Here is a 20629-nt window from a genome sequence, read left to right on the forward strand (position 1 = left end):
AAAAAACAATATGTAGTAACAAAAAATTTGTCAACTTTTATTTTTAATTACTCTTCGTCTTGCGTACAAAAAATTTAGGGATGGGAAACTGAAATAGAAGAAGCAAACAAGAAAAAATGCTTATGGCTACATTCCACTCATAAAAATCGGTATATGTATTTTGTGTAGAAATTTCAAAATTACCAGAAAATGAAATGGGAAAAAAATCAGTCTCGAAGACAGAAAAAAGTTCGTAATATTTAATTTCCTCTCTTATTTTGGTTAACTATATCCACAAAAAATAATATTATATGTGTATAGTAAGGCGCGGGAGCGAACATTTTATCCATTATATCCGGGATTTCACTTTAAACCATGTTCACAATAGCGAGGTTCGACTGTATATATATAAATATATATACATATATATATACATATATATATATTTATATATATATACATATATATATATATATACATTTATATATATATATATATATATACATTTATATATATATATATATATATATATATATATATATATATATATATATATATATATATATATATATATATATACATTTATATATATATATATATATATATATACATATATATATATATACATATATATATATATATATATACATTTATATATATATATATATATATATACATATATATATATATACATAGATATAGATATATACATATGTATACATATATATATATATATATACATATATATATTTATATATACATATATATATATATATACATATGTATACATATATATATATATAAACATATATATATATATACATATATATATAGATAAATACATAGGATATATAGATATTTGAGAAAAAATATTTTAAGATGAAATAAAATAAGTTATTACTCCATAAGAGAACTAAAATGATCAATGCAGCAGAAGAAAACCAAATCATTAACACGAAATAACATTAAATGACATACTAAGCATCACCTTGTGAAAGCACTACAGGAAATAAGACTTACTATCAAAAAGTAAAAATATTAAACAGAAATTAAAGTGGAGGAGAGTTTGTCAGTGCATCCACTTTAACTTCTTAATATTTTTCCTTTTTGTTAGTTAGGTTGTTATTTCCTGTAGTGCTTTCATAAGGTGACATTTAGTATGACATTTAATGTCATTCCGTATTAATGATATTGATTTTCTCCTGCTATGTTTATCATTTTAGTTCTCTTATAAGGTAATGACATTTTTTTTATTTAATCTTAAAATGTTTTTCTTAAAATTTTAAATGTTTGCTAATTTGTTTCATTATCCATCATAAGCACCATGTATCTACTTAGCATACTTTTAACAACAATAAATTTATTAATTCAAAATACAAAAAGTAAAAATAAGAAACAAACAAGGAAGAAATAAAGTAAATGTTGTTTATATATTATGACAAATAAATGGAGACAATTAAAAAAAACTCCTACACAGGAATGGAAAGACAAAAAGTTTACAAATGCAAATATAAAATTAAATTTTGAAGAGTGACAAACAGAATTGTTTGGTTTAAAGAAAGTTAAAATATTCAGTAATAAAATCTCAACATTATAAATTTAGAGCTATCAAAAAGTGTTACATTAGGAAGAGAAAAAAAAATTTATAAGAGTTTTTTTAATCATTTAAGCAATAAAGTATTTTGGGGATAAATGCTAAAAATTTTTGCCAAAAATGTTCTTGATAGGCTTGGGTATAAAATAAATTTAATTAGGTCTTCTCATGCTAGATGTGTCTTTTTTGTTACAAGTGTTTGGGTTTTTCAAAAGATGTAAACATAATTTATAAAATAATAAATTACAAATTGGTAATATGCAGAGCAACTGGTAGTGGATTTGGTTAATTCATTCATTCTTATTTAACAAGAACTTAATGAATTTGTCTTGAATATTATGTTGTTTAATAATAGTAGTTATATAATTTCCGCCCCAAACTGATTAGCCATAATAAATATATCCTTGTACTGCCACATAACATAAAATTAAAAAAAAACTTATTATTCACTTTAAATAGAACATGCTCAAAATAAATCTTAATATTTATTATGGAATTACATGTGTTTCACAATCTAAAGTTTGAATCAATTTGCACACACTACTGAAGTTTGAATCAATACGTCATCCAAGTATTTTATCATGGTCACAGATTTTATTTTTTTACATCTGCAGCTTAATTCATTAACCCACGTGTTTGAGTGATAAGTTATATTGAGCTATTTGTAAGGTGGAATATCATACACTTTGTTTTGTTACTATTTAAGTTAAAAGAATTTGTATCAATAAACAATTCTTGGATTTTATGAAGATTATCACTAAAATCGCTTTAAAGCTTTTTTAAATTGTTTGATGAGTTTAAAGGTGTTGTGTTATTTGCAAAAGATATTTTAGCATTTAATTTTAAGTTACATAAATTGTTAATATTTTAAAATTTACTAATTTTACACACACAAATTTTAATGCCTTAAAAATTCATAAAATTAAAAAAAATTTGGCAAAAACAATTTTTAAAAAATGCATACTTTCTTTATTCACTTCTAGTTCAACTTCAGAAACTGAATCAGCCACAGATTCATCATTATGTGATAATTTTGATTCAGTAGGAACTGCTACTTCCTTTTTTTTATCTTCTTCAATTTGCAAAACATTTTCTTCACTGACTGATTCTTCATTTACCGTCAAAGCATCTATTTCCTAGTTATTGAATAAATAATAATAAACAATACTGAACCATAAATAGTTTAACATACATGAGAATCAATCACAAAAACAATTTTAATATGATTAGTGTCAGGTTTGGCAGTTAAGCATTTTCTTCATTCCTCACTTTCAATTTACTTCACTTAAGTAGCATTTTTATTGTTCATTATATATATTAACATATTTACTAATTTTTTTATTTTCAATAATAAGGTAAAACAATAGTTCTTCCTCTTTCCTCTTTTTTAAAAAATATATTAAAGAATTTTGTCATTATTACATAAAATATAGTATGCAAAAAAAAAAAAAGATATCACTCTAAATAACTTTTGTTCTGATGATAGGACTTGCTCCAGTTAAGTACCAACCTTCATGGTTCAAGAGGTGACCTCAAATATGCTAATTAGTTAGTATAGAGGATAACTTAACCCTTACCGGACAAATGACTACATATTAATGTCATGGCATCATTATTTATCAGGTCCAATGCTGCATATATGATGGCTAAAATAATTTTATTATTTGTTTACGTCGCAACTTGGTGAGGGATGTAAACCTGAAATACTTCTGGACCATTCTGGGTTAAGTAACGAAAGCAGATACAAAAACGTACTTTCTTTGAATAAAACATACATTTTAGACGATTTTTGACAAATAAAATACGGGTGGTAGCCACATTCTTGAAATTATGATCTCAATAGTTTAGAGTTCGAACGCCTTAATTTTAATTTCCCTTGTTGCATATTTTGCCATATTTTAGGAAGTTTTTCAGTGAGACAAAAAACATTTTGTAACATATTTATAAAATTCCTTTATTCTAAGATAATTTTATGTAAAAATATATTTCAATATTTAATTTTATAATGGTAAAACAATGAAATTGTAAGGTAAAAAAGCTTTTACACATTCTTGTAAAAAAATAAAATACATACTAAAAAATATTAGAAATTAGATAAATTTTCAAACAGAAAGCTACACAAAATGTTAAAACCGAACTATGAAAAGACACGTTTCCTTAATTTAAATTTTTGACAATATACAAAAACTTGTCTACACTTTAAACTTATATATATATATATATATATGGGACATTCTGAGGATAAAAGTTTAGGTTTTATGTTATTTTCTGACATACTTATAGATCTACAGCAAGTAAACTTATGAGTAAATTCTAATGAGGTCTGAATACTTAAACTGTAAGTGGAATTAAGCAAAAATTTATAAACAGCTATTCAAGGCTATCATTAAAATCAATCGCTTTCAAAATATTATACATACTTTAAAAAAATCTGCAACTTCAGAATCTAAAGGCGTGGCTTCCTTTGTTCCTTTGGCGGAGATTTCTGAATCATCTGAAACAAAGAAAAATTGATCAATTTTTTTTTAAATATAATATGTGAAAATCTGATACCAATTAATAGGGGCTATAAGATAAAAGTTATAATTCAAAATACAAGAATTATTTATCAACGATATATTTATATACTATCAAGAAATTTTGTATTAAAAAAAAAAAGAAACTCAGGCAGCCCGGACAGTGACGTGGGCTTAGTCTTTGCCTAAAATGGTTAAAGGTTCAATTCCCTTTGATAAAGACTAGGTATCTGTTTGGACTGCACTTTCTCTAATGTAATGTCCCAGGTGATTTCAAAGCAGAATATCAAGTCCAGACAAAGATGGATATTTGAGGAGTGTGATACAGAGACTGGGCGGTTAGGGAGTGCAGTATAGAGGCTGGGCGAAAACAGCCACCATTTCAGCGATCTATGATCCAAATTGTGAGCATGCACTAGTATTGTCTTAGGATCATTATTAAGGATAAACCATCTTCTGCTTGAGAGTGACACAATTTTTAGGAATGTATGCGTAAAATGATGCCAGCATTATGTTTGTTCTGGTTTCAAATTCTTTTTTGAAACTGACTTCCTCACTAAAAACTTCAGCAACTTTACGAAAGGCAAAGATTTTCCAGCATTATATTTTAACAATTGTAATCTAAGCATGCTCAGCATTTAATTGTTTGTGGTACATATTAGCTTGGGCTGCAATAATTTTTGATCTAAGGTGAAAGGTTCTGATCATCATTGATGAATCCATTTAATCATTGCTTTATCAATATAAATGCATTTTGAGGGGTCTTTGGCTTTGCCATCAATTTGTAAGAATGGCTGCCTCAATAAACTTATAAAATCTTATATCCCAGCTTCAAAAAGCTTTTAAAATCTTCTGTTGCTGCTTTGAAATACTTTAAGGATCTCCTCTTGCGGCTTCCAAATACTTTAAAGATCTTCCCTTGCTGCTTCCAAATATTGTAAACTGTTAAAGTATCAATATTGAACTCAGAGCAAATGTTTTTAACAGACGTAGCAGAATAATTTTTTAAGTAATTTAACTTTATCGCTAATTGTGAGGCGAGAATGTTTACATTTTAATTGGTTTTGACATAATTCTATCAACGAAAAAGAAAATCTGACAAAATTATAATGAAACCATTCAAGTAAAGCTCAATAACAAAGTGAACAAAGCAAATTTAATGAAATTTCAAGATAGTTATTTTTCCACTTGCCACATGATTGGTTCAGTAGCCAGTAATTGTTTTTCTCTTTGCTGCTATGAAAACAGAAAAGGAATGCTCCAAATCTAGCTGCCAGGCTTGTGAGACAACTCCTTTAAATCATTTTACAAGAATCTTTGCTACTAATGTTCATTCTGAAACAAATGTTTACACACTTCTGCTCTCTTAACATGTGAAGGTTAGCTGAAAGACGAGGGAAATGGGGGAGGGTAGATTGCAGAGTTTTGCAGAAAGGCATTACGGATAGGTAAGTAAATTGGAAAACTCATCTGTAATGAGGTTTGAGTTGTGCTTGTTTATTTATAAATATCGGCACTTTAAAGTTATTAACATATTTGAAAGAAGGAAAAAGAAATCATGTGGTGCCATATTTTGACTTCATAAAGGAAGAAGAAAAATAATTACAAAAACTAAAAAAAATTTAAGTAATTTTATGATTATTCTGGATTTTAAGCCTTTCAGAAAGTTGAATTTTTTACTGTCTATAGTTTTTAATGAAATGTAAGCATTTCTTAAAAGCTTAAAATGTTTGGGGAAAAAATGGAAAAAAAAAATAGTGTCAAATGTTTAATAACAAATTAAAAACTATAGACAAGTTAATATCTTCAAATGCAACTTTACTTTTAATAAAACATTTAGCATTTGTTATAATAATTAAAGTGAATAATATATAAAAATTGCCAAAAAAAACTTTTTTAAAAAATTTTTTCCTTGAAAATGCATGAAAATTTAAAAAAAAAAAAAAAAAAAAAAAAAAAAAAAAACATTCATGGTAATTTGAAGTAAGTTATGCCAAGTACTAATTCATGTACCACAAAATACTGATTAAGCCCCCACTCATATTTTGATGAAATCACTGCTAAGTGGGAGGTAGAGAACAAATAATTGGAAGAAAAAATTCAATTTTTTTTAAAAAATCTAACATTTCAATGAAGCGCAAATGTTACTGCATTTAATTAAGTATAAAACTGAACTTAAGCATGAAACTAAAATTAAATACAGTGAAACCTCCTGTTATGGACACTCCTGCAAAACGGACGCCTCTAAATACGGACATATTTTTAATTCCCCGGGAATCTTCTATGAATAAACCATTACATACATTCTCCGCAAAGCGGACACTCCCGTAACCGGACGCGGACAGTCATTTTGGTCCTGAAACGTTGTTTTTAATCTCTACAAACCGGACACTACTTTTTCTAAATAAATTGCAAGCTAAAAAAATTCAAATTTTTCACCATTTTTAAAGCATGTAAATAAAACTTTATGCCTTATCCATAACTAAAAATATTGTTAAGCTATTTCACCACCGAAAAATCAATCTTTCTCCTGTCACCTTGCCTTATCTTTGTAAAGAAAGGAGAAGAGAAAATGGTACTGCACTCCTGAAATAATTCTGACATCGGCATCTTTTGATCTTTTCATCTGGACCACACAGGTTATGAGACCCCTCAAGTTGAAATGACTTTTCTCAATGCTTCTTCCCCATTGAAAATTTCTTTAATTTTCTTATCAATTTGAAGACTGTATTTAACACAACTGGGGTAAAAAAAAAGAGAACAGAAGTATAATCTTTGAGGAGTTTATATAAATGAAACATTTATTCATACACTTGATTGATCAATTGTGAATAATCATCTCCATAGGTCCTCATGACTTACAGGTATGCATTACTTTTTTTTCTGCGAATCAAGGGAGGTTTATTTTCCAAGAAGGTATTAACCATGTTCCCTATCAAATGATAAGTAGGTGTAAGGGGATGTGAACCTAATAATTGAAACGGACTGAGGACAGTACGCTCCTATTTGGTATCATATGTCTAACTTGAGTATCTATGTTAATAGGAAAATTATATTTATTTATCTGTAGCTACATCCAGAATTATGTATTTATACAAAACTTCTTTATATATTCTTTTTTATCTTTCTTATTGTTTAAATAAATATTCTTGTAGATATTTACAGTATCCTTGTAGATATTATTTAATTGTTTCTACATTTTTGAGAATATTCTAAAAACAATTTACGGTGTTAAATTTCGTTATTAGGGTACCCTTCCCGTAAACGGACAACTCTCATAAACGGACAAATTTTTTGGTCCCATGAATGTCCGCTTAACGGAGGTTTCACTGTAATTAAAATAAGTACATTGTATTTTAAATTACTTACCTTTCACCTTTACTCTTCTTTTTCAAATTATTACGATTGCATCATCAAAAGCAATTAGCATCAAAGTATCAGCAAAAGCGAAAAAGTAAAACTTTGTTCATAAAGAATAAACACAAAGAATGAAAGATTTAATTTAAATATATTTATTTACAACCATTTCTAATCGGACCTGAAAAAGCCTTCAAATGATGCATTTGAAATCGCGTGAATACGATGTTTGATTTTAAATCGTGTGAAAAGAAATTACGATGTTTGTTTTTTAAATGGCATAAAAACAAATAGTGATGCTTGATTTTAACATTGCGTGAATACAAATCTTAATGCATATTTCGTAGTTGTTAAAATAAAAATCAGGGCAGTATTTCATACAAAAATTCAAGACATTTTTGTTGAAATAAATAAGGGTAAGTGGGTGTTTAACCTAGAAACGACTAGATTTAATCAAGATGTTTATTGTTTAATTGTGTATAATATATCATTCTTAAAAAGTCATTAATTTTCCAATTTTTTAATAAATGATTTTTTTCTTTCTAAAAAAAAGTCAAAACACCTGGTTTTACCCCACTAATGGGTAACATGTTAACTCTATGATAAATTTAGAAAAACTGGAATTGCAGTGAAAAAGTAGCAGACATTTCAATTTTATATGGCAATTTGTTGTGTTGTTGTTGTTGTTAACTTACGTCGCACTAGAGCTGCACAATGCAATTTAAGAAAATTATACATGTAATTAACATGTGATGTAGCCAAGGCCATACTCTAGGATGGGGGCGCAATTGTCCAAGAGCCCGGACTGCTGACGGCCTGACCAAAACTCCTTACAAAAAATATTGTCCTAATAAATTAGGAATTTTTTTTTCTTGAAAATTGCAGCGAACCTTTTTATATCTATATATTCTACAAATTATGAAAATAGGACTTTTTGTGTTTAGAAGAAAAAGTTTGAAATAAATTTTGTCCCGGGGCCAGTAAAATCTCTGTTTAGCCTTGGATATAGTTGTCTTCTTACTTTGCTGCTCCGCAGCTTTCGAGGGCCCAGCATAGGCACACATCAAGGAAGCCTTGGTCGTACGTCTCACCCCAAGCGCAAAGGTTATCAAAACAAAACAGTGCTACTATTGGACGAAATCCTTATTGTTTGTTAAGGTATGAATCATTAGTAAACTAAGCTGAACTAAAAATAATTCTTATAACTCTAATCCCCAATAAATAAGGATTGCTTGAAAACAAGAGAACATTAGAGAGTTGACATAACAAAACAAACTTATCTACAGAGGCCGTAAATTAATCAACAACAACACACCAAAATAGTAGGTCTTTCTTCTTGAGTAGTAAAGTGTAAGTCTGAATTTGTCGTCTAGAAAACAGAACTAATTTCCACACAAACAAAGTATCTGGTCTTACACCACTCTCCCCTATAAACTAGACTATTTTTATGAAGGGGAAATAAAGAGCAAAAAACATAGTATAATGCACTGCTATAAAAATTTTGTTTTATGCAGTATATTTATTTAATTTTCCACATTTTTTCAAAAAATAACAATTTTAAAACGAAACGATTTCTAATAAAAAAATAAGAATGACCAAAATAAATTGACCAAAAAATCCAAAGGATTATTTTAAAATCATATGTTTAACAAAATGGTATGTTCTGAATGAACAAACAAAAAAAATCAGGAATATCAGGACAAAACACTAAAAATCAGGACATATAAAGACAGAAAATTTTTTTATCATGAAAACCAGGAATATTAGGCCAACTACAAACCCTGTGTAAAGTTCGATTTCAAAATTTCATGTATATGAATAGCGGTGTTTCATTTTAAAATCCTGAATATGAAATGCAATGCTTGATTTTAAAATCCTGTAATCATGAATCACGATATTGAATTTTAAAGAGGCATGAATATGAATTGTGATATTAAACTTTAAAGAAGCATAAACACAAATCCCGCCTTTTGATTTTTAAACTGGAAATATCATTTTTGAATCTTGTGAATAGGAAACGCAATGATTAACTTTAATACACTTAAATGGATATTAAAATTGTGTGAATATGAATCACGATACTGGATTTTAAAAACACTTCAATACAAATCCTGAAATACGATTCTGAAATCGTATTCATACGAATAGCGATATGTGATTATGTAACTGGGAGAATACGAATCACAACATTTAATTTTTGATTCCCTCGCATATGAATCGTGATGTGAAATTTTTGAATCACAGGAATCAAAACAGGAATGATTTTTTTTTTAAATCGCGTGGATTTAATTTTAAAAAAGTATCCACAAAATTTAAGAAGTTCTGTAGTAAGAATACGCACAAGGTGTATGTCTATGTTATCAAACACTGGATTTGGGAGGTGGATGGGGTTTATTCGATTCAAATTGCTAGTCAATATTTGTAAGAAACTATGTAGAGTTATTGTTACATAAATGACATGTTCATCCATTGTCAATACACCACAAGTTTCACATCTTACGGAACATTTAAGTTGAGATCAGAAAATTATATCAGTAAAACATGTTTTTAAAATACATTTTTATGCATAAAAATGTCCTTTTGAGTTCATTAATTTAAAGAAGAAAAAAATCCTAAGGTATACACTTCTCCTTAAAATAATAGAAATCTTATTTAATCCTTAGTGTATAAGCCTTAGAAAAAGCTTACTAGATTTTTTTGAATCATCATCACTGTCACTATGAATTAAATTCTTCACCCGTGAAGTGGTACCTAAAAATAAATTTTAATGAGATAACCTGATAATTAAAAAAAAAAACAAATACAAATTATTTAAAGTAATCAACATTGACAAATATACATACTTGACATACGAAATATAAATATGACAAATATACATAGAAATACTTTAATATTAAATTAAATTGAAATACTACTGAATTAATAGAATTAATGTTTAAATACTGCATTTGTCTAATTATAAATTAATTTAAAGCAGAGTTAAATTTTATGATCACCAGCTGATTTTTTTTTTTTTATCGAATGTAAAGAATATCAAAAGTAAGATCTTTAATGGTTTATGCACTAAAGATGGGGTTGTATCAATGAATCTGATATTTCGTACTAAATGCTCTTAAGTACCTAGTGCTTTAAATGAAGACATCATGAAAATAACAAGTACATTTTGTATCAATTCATTTTTAAAATATAAAGTTAAATAAAATATAACTCCTTAAAAATTACTTTTGAATCTTATATAAGTTATTAGATGGCAGCACCGTGTAAAAATCCTTTATTCATTGTAAAATCATATCATTTAAGACAAACTATAAATATCAATATCAACAACGAGCAAGTACCTACGTGAACCATGAATGGACTCATATAATTTTGTATCTACTTGAATCATGCATCAACTTGGATAAGTTTGTATCTACCTACTTGCATCATTTTATTACTTTGGCAAAATGAATACTCTCTGGACCTGGGTACATTCAGTAGCTACGGATTTGTTATTTTGAGCTTGATACAAGGAAATTAATATTTTTAATTCGTTACAAAATTTAATTCATCACAGATTTACAAAATGATTATATTTTCATGCAATATTAAATTAATTCTACAATATTTTAATTTTCTTTAAACTTACAAAATTAAAAAAGAACTTAATTAAATATTTATTACAGAGCTAATTATTATAATTATTTTTAAATGTTTGTTTTTACAATGATTTCTCTTTTGTCTACCATATCTGTTTTTTTTCACTACTTCCGCTATGATTCATGTGTTAACAATGATTTTCATATGAAATTTGTAGAAGTAATTAACTTCATTTTGATTTGCAAGATGTTTTCGCGTAAGTTGAAGGAATTTCAGCTGATTGAATTATCAGGAAATAAATAAATCTAAAATCTTTGTTTAGTAATATACAATTAGTTTATTTTTGTTATTATTAGTATATAAATTGTGGTTATTATATCTGTGGATTTATTATATTTTTACAACTTCATCGAAAGTAACAATAATGAATACCTGTTAAACATGTTTATTCTTAAATAAAATATTTGTAATTTTATATTCGATTTAAATCAACTTTCATGTTATTCTACATCCAAAAAATTTTTAAGTCTGCAAATTAAGCAAACTAAAATTAAAGATAAGGAAATTAAATGCAGATTTTTTGCTTCAATAGAAATTTTACTTAATATTTGTTCACCGTCTAATTTATTTAGGATCTTAATTAAGTGTAAATCTGATAGTATCTGATACTTAAAGTAGCAGATAATTGTAGCTGCTTTATATTAGCATCTCAGTAGAAACTTTAAAACAGCTTTAAGTTTAGAGAGAAATGAAGGAGACAGTACTGAAAATTTGCTATATTGAATGCTAGTGCAGAATATTTAAGCATGGCTTAAATTTGAAATCTTTCACGGTGCTCTGCTAAGATTATTACAAAGGAACTTATAAAAAAGGAATGGTGATTCTTTTTCCAAAATACATAATCATTTCAATATAAACTTCATGATATTTAAATGAACAACATTTGAACTTTTCCAATGGGAGAGGAAAGAAGTCTAAGGGTTTCAGGAATCGTAAAATGTTTATGATTAAGATCAATTCTGAAACATATAAACCAACATCTCATAAAAGAGAAACTAAATGATGTATAGATATATACAGTATATTCTGTTGCATAAGTTGACTTTTCAAACTTTAACATTTGAACTATTCCAATGGGAGAGGAAAGAAGTCCAAGGGTTTCAGGAATCGTAAAGTGTTCATGATTAAGGTCAATTCTGAAACATATAAACCAACATCTCACAAAAGAGAAACTAAACGATGTATAGATATATACTGCATATTCTGTTGTATAAGTTGACTTTTCAAACTCCCGAAATTTCAGGAAAATAAGGAGGCTGACAATGGTAATAAAGTTTGACAATGGTTGATTGTGAAAAATTAGATGTAAATTAGATTCAAATTATTATATTCAATTACAAAATAAGAAAAGTGACGATAATTTATTCAAGATAAGAAAAGTGAAGATAATTTATTAAAAAAATATAACACTGTTCTCACATAATAAATAATGAATGCTCACTTAAATCAACAGTAATGGACTTTGGCTCATTTTATTGTTGCTTTTAATATTAGTAACTGAATATCCTATGCTCTCGGAAACATTGCTACATTCTCACAATCCAACTACTAGTCAGGGTCAGTTTCATCATTACACAATGACCACATACCATACTTGCTACATGAGGGCACTACTAGAACAGCGCTTGTAGTTAGGAACAAACACTGAGAAAACTTTTAAAACATACCATAAATCTACAATTTTAAAGATTAGGGAACATCATCTATGTTGGATTCAATGATGTTAGCAGTGTCATCACATGCCTCTCAGCACTTATTAAAGCATCTTTATTTGAAGAGATACATCATTATTTTAGGGCAAAAATTTGATATCCAGAAAGAATAATATGAAATATTTTTAACACAAGAAAATTTCATAGTCTAAATACATTTTTGTTAATATTTTAAAAATTTTCATATTTATTTTTTTTTAAGCAGTTGATTTATACACCTGACATGCCAAAAATTTGCTATCTCGTAATCAAAGATGGAGGGTCGACTTGTTCACCAGGTTATACAGTTCTTTCATAAATTTAAGCAATAGTAGCATTATTTATTGTAAAATATTAACATCAGTAGATTTTCAAAAGTCTAAACTTCTTATTTATTGATAATATTGATTTATTAATAAATTATAAATCAACTTTAGGATATAAAAATAAAATGAAAATACCCTTTTTCCTGTTGCTGCTTTACCTGGTATTTTTGTTTTTACCACTTGAAAATTCGTATAAATCAAAAATATTTGTTCCTTTAATTTGTAAAGTACATCTGTCAAAAGATTACATAATATTACATGCAGTAATTTATATTTTTGTCTTTTTCATGAAAAAATCAATATCTACAAGACTTCAAAATAGTGATGACATTAATTTACGAAAACCTGAGGAATTAGCTTCAATTTAAACTTGCTTAACAGATATCAATAAATCAGTCTTGATCAAGATATCAATAATAAATCTTGTTTGTTAGATATCAATAAATCAGTGTTACTTTATGACTCAGAAACAATGAATTAAAAAAACTTTTACTTTTATGTATCTTTTATTTTTACTAAACCAATTAGTGCAGCTTAAGGGACATGCATTTTTTTTAAAAAATGTAGATAAAATTTAATAACTGAAAACTTTGAGATGTTTAAGTGTTAGAGTAATAACTTCGATTCTCAAAGCTAGCAAAAGTCATTAGTTTATTACATGAATGTCTTATTTTACCCTGTTTTTAAACAGAACAAAATCCTAGAAAGTGATTTACGGTTAAATCCTTGGGGGTGAAGAGGCGTTAACAGTTTTCCATTTAGTTTTTAAAAAAAATTCATCTTATATTTCAGGATTCAACAAAAAAGCAAAGAGATCAATGAAAAATTGCAATGTTAATAAAAACTACTCCAAATTTTTATAAAATAGGTGAGTATAAAATGGTAAAAATAAAATTTATGTAACTTACTTTTAACTTTTTTCTTTTCTTCTAGTTGAAGAATTTGCTTCCGTCCTCCTTTTGGCTTTTTACCCATGATAATTTGCACTAAAATATACAAAAAGCTAAGAATTAAATAAGGAAATGGAATTGAAATATTTTATAAATTATACATTGTATTATAAAAATTACTATCAAATACTTCCAAAAAATAATATTTTAACTATTAAATCAGTATTTGCCACATTAAGCCCAATCCAAAAAGAAAAGAAGAAAAAAAAAACTATTGAATTTTTCGCATGAGCCCACATGAAAAACCCCATCTTTATACCCACCAATTGGGTTTTTTTGTTACTTTTATTATTAATAATTAATTATCTTTCAATTTATCAAATTAAATTTTTCTTTGAAATTAGCAACTTATAGTTTTATAAATTTAGCTTTGTAACTTGTTATACAATATTATATGAAGTAAAACATATATCGGTGCAAAACTAGATATCAGGATACCTACTATACATGTTTATTATAATTAAATTATTTTATGATTAAATTATTATTATTAATTACATTACAAAGATTTATAATTAAATTACTTACCAATAAAAAGTATCACACCTTTACAGTAATTAATTAAAGAAAAACTTAGTTCATATAAGAATTGAGTTAGTGGATTACAAAATCATGATGCATGATTTTTAGATTATGTGAATATAAATTTCAATGTGTAACTTTTAAATTAAGTGTTTTGATATACTATTGGCTTGACGTGTTTAAATCGATGTTTTGAACATGAATAGCGACATTTGATTTTAAACATGCATAAATACTAATTGCAATATTGATTTTAAAAACAAATGTAAATAAAAATCACGAAATTGGATTTTGAAATCACTTAAGTACGAATCGCCACATACAATTCTTAAATAGCGTGAATATGATTCAAAGTGCATAACTTTTAAATCAAATTAATTTGAATATCAATGTTTGATATTAAAATCACGTGAATATGTATCACGATATTAGCGGATTTCGGTGTAGCTTCAAATATTAAAAAAGTCAAAAATCCAACAATCCTAATAAACAATAAACAAATTGGCGGGAGAATAATATTATTAATAAGTCTCTTAGGCACGATTTAACGAAAGTTTCGAATTTTAAATTTTAGATTGTGAAACTTAATTGAATCAATGGCTTTAAAATACACAAAATTTGTGGAAAAATCCCATGCTCTGCTTTCAGTTTTTAGACCTAAAAGGATTATACAAAAAACCCATAATTCCAGGGTACATCCAGAATATTATCACCCCTGACAAAATCTGCATCCTTTACATTGTGTAATAAAGGGTTTATTCTAGGTGAAGCTTGCGAAACACCATTCTGTTTAAACTTATGGAAAGAAAAATTTTGTCTGCGAGTACTTTGACCTAGATTAGGCACCTCAATGTACATATATATATATATATATATACAAGAAAAATAATCTATTTCCATAAAATCCCCCAAAATTAAGTCACTTTTTTGCCATTTCTATTTTATTATATATTTTAATACGATGAAAAGGAATGGTGTTTATATGATAGGGGTGCTCAACCTGCGGCCCGCCAACCCTCGATGTGTGGCCCGCGGCCGCAATCTGAACAAAATGAAAAAAAAATTAAATATTTGTTTTTGAAAAATAATAAAAAAAATTCGGTAATTTAAATTTACACTTTTAAGTTTTTGACGCACCCAATCTCAATCAATGTAGTTTTTCGATGGTTAACGCTACGGATTTCAGCATAGTTTTAAAAATCTCAATATTTTTAATACATCATTATTACGATTTACGAATTTTAATTACCACTTTTGACGCTTTTGGTATGTGCCGATTCCAATGACTTTTTGGTAGTTATTGCTACCCATTTTCAAGTAGTTTCTGAAATAGCGATTTTTGAAAGTTATGAAACGCTTTATTTGTGCAAACTTCATGGAAAATCTAAATGACTTTAGATCCTTTCTTCAACAGTTGTTGCTGCACATTTCCGCCCGGTTTTTAAAACTTCGATATTTTAGCACGATATTATTACGAATCGCAAGTAAAGAATCGCTCATTTAGATAACCATTTTTTGACATGGCTTATTTGTAACGATTTTATCGCAAATCAAATTATTTTTCGATCGTTATTTTAGAAACTATTGCTACACATTTCTACAAGGTTTTGAAAGTACCGATATTTTTTATACGCTATTGCGACATTTTAATTTCAAATCCCGCCTTTAAATTGCATAAAATTTTGATGGACTTTATTTACTCCAATTTCACATGAAATATAAAAGTATTTTGGTTAGTAGTTATTACGTTTTCCCCGTGATTTAAAAAGATTATGATATTTTTAAAACTATGGTTTGACAGCAAGCGAGTTTTGAATCAAATATTAAAATATTTATTTTTTACGTGCTCTGTTTGTGCCGATTTTATCATTTGCGTTGTACCGATTTTAACACGCATTTTTTAAGAGGCTTTTCGAACGTCTCTTTTCTTCTTTCCCGTTATTGCTGCATTTTTATTTGTGATTTAGAATATACCTGATATTTTCACACAACATTACAACTCATGAAATTCGATTCAGTTAAAAAAAAATTTCGTAACTTAAAAAGTAATTACGTATTTAAGCCAAATCAACACCTTCCCAGGAAAAAAAAACGAGATGTGTTCATATTAAACGCGGTCCGTTTTGCAAAAAAAATAATTCAAAACACGGCATAATTCTTTAGTCCCATGAACACGTGCAAGTTTAACAACACACATCGAACCTATTCTTTTTGTTGTCACATATTATTTAAAAGTCATGCATCGTAATTTGTATTTACGCTATCTGAAAATTGCGCATCGCATTTCGTATTAACATTTACGAGATTTAAAAATAATCCATCGCGTTTCGTATTTATGGGATTTAAAATCACATATCGCGACTCGTGTTCTGGCGTTTAAAATATCATCCGTTGCTACTTTTCTCGCAATTCATATGCACGCGTTTTCAAATCATATATCGCGATTCATATTCATGCATTTTAAAAATCAAGTGTTGTGAGTAGTCCTTTCACAATTTAAAAGCCACACGATTCGTATTCACGCGATTTGAAAAACAAGCATCAAGTTTTTTATTTACGCAATTTAAAAATCACACATGGCAATTCGTATTCAAGCAATTAAAAAGTAACACATCGCTATATGTATTTCCGCGATTTACAAACCCAGAAAGGAAGAACACCATCTAGGACAAATTCCAAAACTGATTATGTTATTTGCTCTAAATTTAATACTACCCACAACAACAGCTTCTGTCGAAAGACTGTTTTCCAGAATGAATTTGGCCTGTTCAAAATTACAGAGTAGTCTTTATATACAATCATTACATTTTCATTTAATGGCTCAAAAAATGTCACATGATCAAGTAGATAAAATTATCACAATATTCAAAAATTTTGCAAATTACAGTATAACCATTAAGAAATTTTTTAAACCATTTTCCACCTTCTTGGAGCATTTTATATCATTTATGATTATATGCTGGGAAATGATTTGTATATCATTAAATTTTAACTGTATAAAAAATTTAATCAAGATAAGTTTCGTAAAGTAATGTAAATTTTATTGATTGTGTATTAATTGCAAATAGTAAGTGTCATGTTAAAAATATATTCGTCATAAAAAGTTGTAAACAAGTATCTTAATAGTTTTTTATTATTAAGGAATATAGTTCCTTAAAATTTAATGTGTTTTCTTTCTTTCTTTTTCTTCCCTCTCAGCCTCTTATTATTAATTTAAAATAAAAATGTCTGAAAGTTAAAGTACATTCCCTAATAAATGCTAAATCTTATTTTCCACTTTTTGCTTTAATCATTTTTAACCCTATAAACTTTCTTTAAATCAAAGTATTTAACTTGAATTTATATTAATAACTAGAATATTTATTTATTTGAAATTTAATTCTATGGAGAAAAAAAAATTAACGTTAAAATTTATGTTTAAACGGACTTTTGTATTTTGTAATGTGATAAAAAAAATTTCAATTTTTTCATAGTTTTCTAATTATTTCAATTTATCTAAATTTTTTCTGATAAATTGATTCTGATTTTCGAACTCTGTTTTCCTTCTTAAGTAATCAGTTTTGCATTTTCTAATTTTAAACGTTTTAAAGTATTGTATTTCCTGCAAAGAGATTACAAGGTTAACCGACAAAAAGAATTTAGTGTTATATAAACAATGATGTTTATATAACAATCACCACCAACAATTGCTTTCAATATGTCGGTCTAAACACTTTGGCATGCGGCCCTTCATTGGTCAATCTGCTGTGCATGTGGCCCTTCACTGAAAAAGGTTGTGCACCCCTATTATGTGACATGAGTTTCGAACTTGATTACAACTTAAGAATTTTTTTTTTTTAGGCATTTAATTTGCAACAATTCAATAGTAATGGTAGATTGTTTTCTGCTCATTTTCAGCAATTATTTACAGTTTTTTCCTCTGTTCATAAAACTGTCATAAGCCAAAAAATATATTTTTCAAAGAATTTGAATACAGTGTACTATTGTTTACAGCGGGTATTGGGAGGTTCAGTAGAGCAGGGTTTGACTGTATCTATTTAATCTGATTATATATTTAGATTATTATTGATGGCTTGCCAAAAATAGCTCTTCTAAAATTGTTAGTGACTTTTCAAAAACTATTCTAGGATATAATTTAAAAATTATACTCATGATGCTGGGAAAGAAACATAATAAGAAATTTTACACAAAATAATATTTATTACACACCCAATCAGCTGTGTTTTGAAGTTGAAAAAAAAATTTATAACCTAATAAAACTAATGAAAAAAGATTTTTGAAAAGAGGAACATCAAAAGAGTTAGGACAAAAATGGCTAATGCTAGAAATTTATTATAAACTAAGTCACTTTATTTAAAAAACTGCTCACACAAAATAACATTTGGCAATAATTTTCATGGATTTCTAAAATAATCGGCCTTATTTTTGCTTTCGTAACAAGACTATACAAAATATTTTTCAGGTAAATTCTAATTTCTACTTACATCAATCAAAAAAAGCACAAGAATCTTCAATGGCAAAAACTTAACAAAAATTGGACCTTAAACTTATAGCGAACAAAAAACTTTTTCAAATGTAAACAGATCTGAAAACGAAATCTCGGAAGAATATGAGCGACTAGATCAAGCAGTGCTCCTGACACGCCTACTATTACGTTTCCGTAACGTCATCTAGAATTAGTGTAGTGCTGCCATCTTTAGATCGATTTCCTAATGACTATTAATTTCTTTTAATTTTAAAATCATAACTAGCCATAACTTTCTTTTTGTTCTGTTTAAAACTCTTTTTTTTCGCTATTTAGTTTATTTCCTTTTTAAAAAGAAAAAACAGTTATTTTCAGAACTAAACCACTTTTCACTAATTCAAATTTTTAAATTGTTTCTTTTCTTTACATAAGATAAAAAAATGTAAGGCTTATTATAATTTCAGCACAAAGCTGAACACATACAGTTATGTATTTTAGTGTAGATAACTGTCTAAACATGCACTTAAAATGTTGACTTTTTTTAATAAGTTCAAGGAGACAGATATTTAAGGAATATTTCTAGCTGAAATATTCTTATAATTATAGAAACAGGAAAGAAAAAAGGAAAGAAAGGAATTATTTATTTCTTGATGTAAGGTATGTTGGAAAGTTTGTTTAATAAGAATCTAAACAAAACGTTTCTTTAATAATGTTGAAACTAAACTAAAAAAAATAACATACTTTTAAATTATTCAGAATAAAATATTTTACAATTATATTAGTTAATTCTAACAACTTACCACTAGAAAATTATTAAAGTATGTACATATTTAATGAAATTTCTTATTTAAATATTCTTAGAATAAAAAAGATTGATATTTTTTTATGAAAATTCAAAAGTTGAAGGAAAACAATCTGTCCCTAATAAAAGTAGTAGGCTAGACTAAAATAAAGAAGAAAAATTTTAAATTTTTTTAATATCATAAAATATTCACTATGTAAAACTAAGAACATTTCTCTATATTTAAAAAAAGAAAATCTACAAAAAAAAAGGTTTCATTTTAACTGTAAATAAATTTTAAAATCGCACCAAACATGGTTGAATTCCAGAGTAAAAAAAAATTACATATGTTTTTTTAGTATAATATTGTTATCAAAATATATTTAGTATAATCTAACTCCTGAAGATGACAGCACTACACTAATTTTTGATGATGTCAATGAAACGTCGTAATGGGCGTGTCAGGTGTACCACTTGATGCACTTGATCTAGTCGCTTATCAGAAGACTAGAATATGTGCGACAAGCTATTCGTAAAGAAGTTTGCTTGAAGCTCTATTGATCCAAATAAATGTTCCAAATAAAAATAAATCATTCGCGATCGCAACACTCGAATACGCCATCTGGAGAGAGACCAGTTTCATGCCTTTAGCCCTTCTCCCTTCCCTCTCCTCCTCTTTTCAGTTGTATAGGAATGTACTACGATATTTTCCCTTTTCTTAATATTTTTCCTTTTCATTTAATAAGAATATTTTTTTAAATTTCCATAATACTTTTCCTTAGAACTATGTTTAATGTAGTTTTCAGTTC

General features: G+C 27.2%; 1 protein-coding gene across 1 annotated transcript in view; it reads right to left on the reverse strand.

Moving 5' to 3' along the window:
- Nucleotides 1–20325, reverse strand: part of LOC107448531 (uncharacterized) — a 56883-nt gene extending 36558 nt beyond the window's left edge. The window contains exons 1-5 of the mRNA XM_021147919.3: nucleotides 19059–20325; nucleotides 14011–14088; nucleotides 10135–10197; nucleotides 3994–4067; nucleotides 2538–2709 (exon numbers count right to left, since the gene is read on the reverse strand). Coding sequence (XP_021003578.1) covers nucleotides 2538–2709; nucleotides 3994–4067; nucleotides 10135–10197; nucleotides 14011–14077 — 376 coding nt within the window. The 5' untranslated portion in view covers nucleotides 14078–14088; nucleotides 19059–20325. The remainder of the gene's footprint in view (nucleotides 1–2537; nucleotides 2710–3993; nucleotides 4068–10134; nucleotides 10198–14010; nucleotides 14089–19058) is intronic.
- Nucleotides 20326–20629: the final 304 nt, after the last annotated feature.

Source organism: Parasteatoda tepidariorum, chromosome 11 (assembly GCF_982258835.1).
Source record: "Parasteatoda tepidariorum strain Cologne lab strain chromosome 11, Ptep-v5.0, whole genome shotgun sequence".
Lineage (NCBI taxonomy): Eukaryota > Metazoa > Arthropoda > Arachnida > Araneae > Theridiidae > Parasteatoda > Parasteatoda tepidariorum.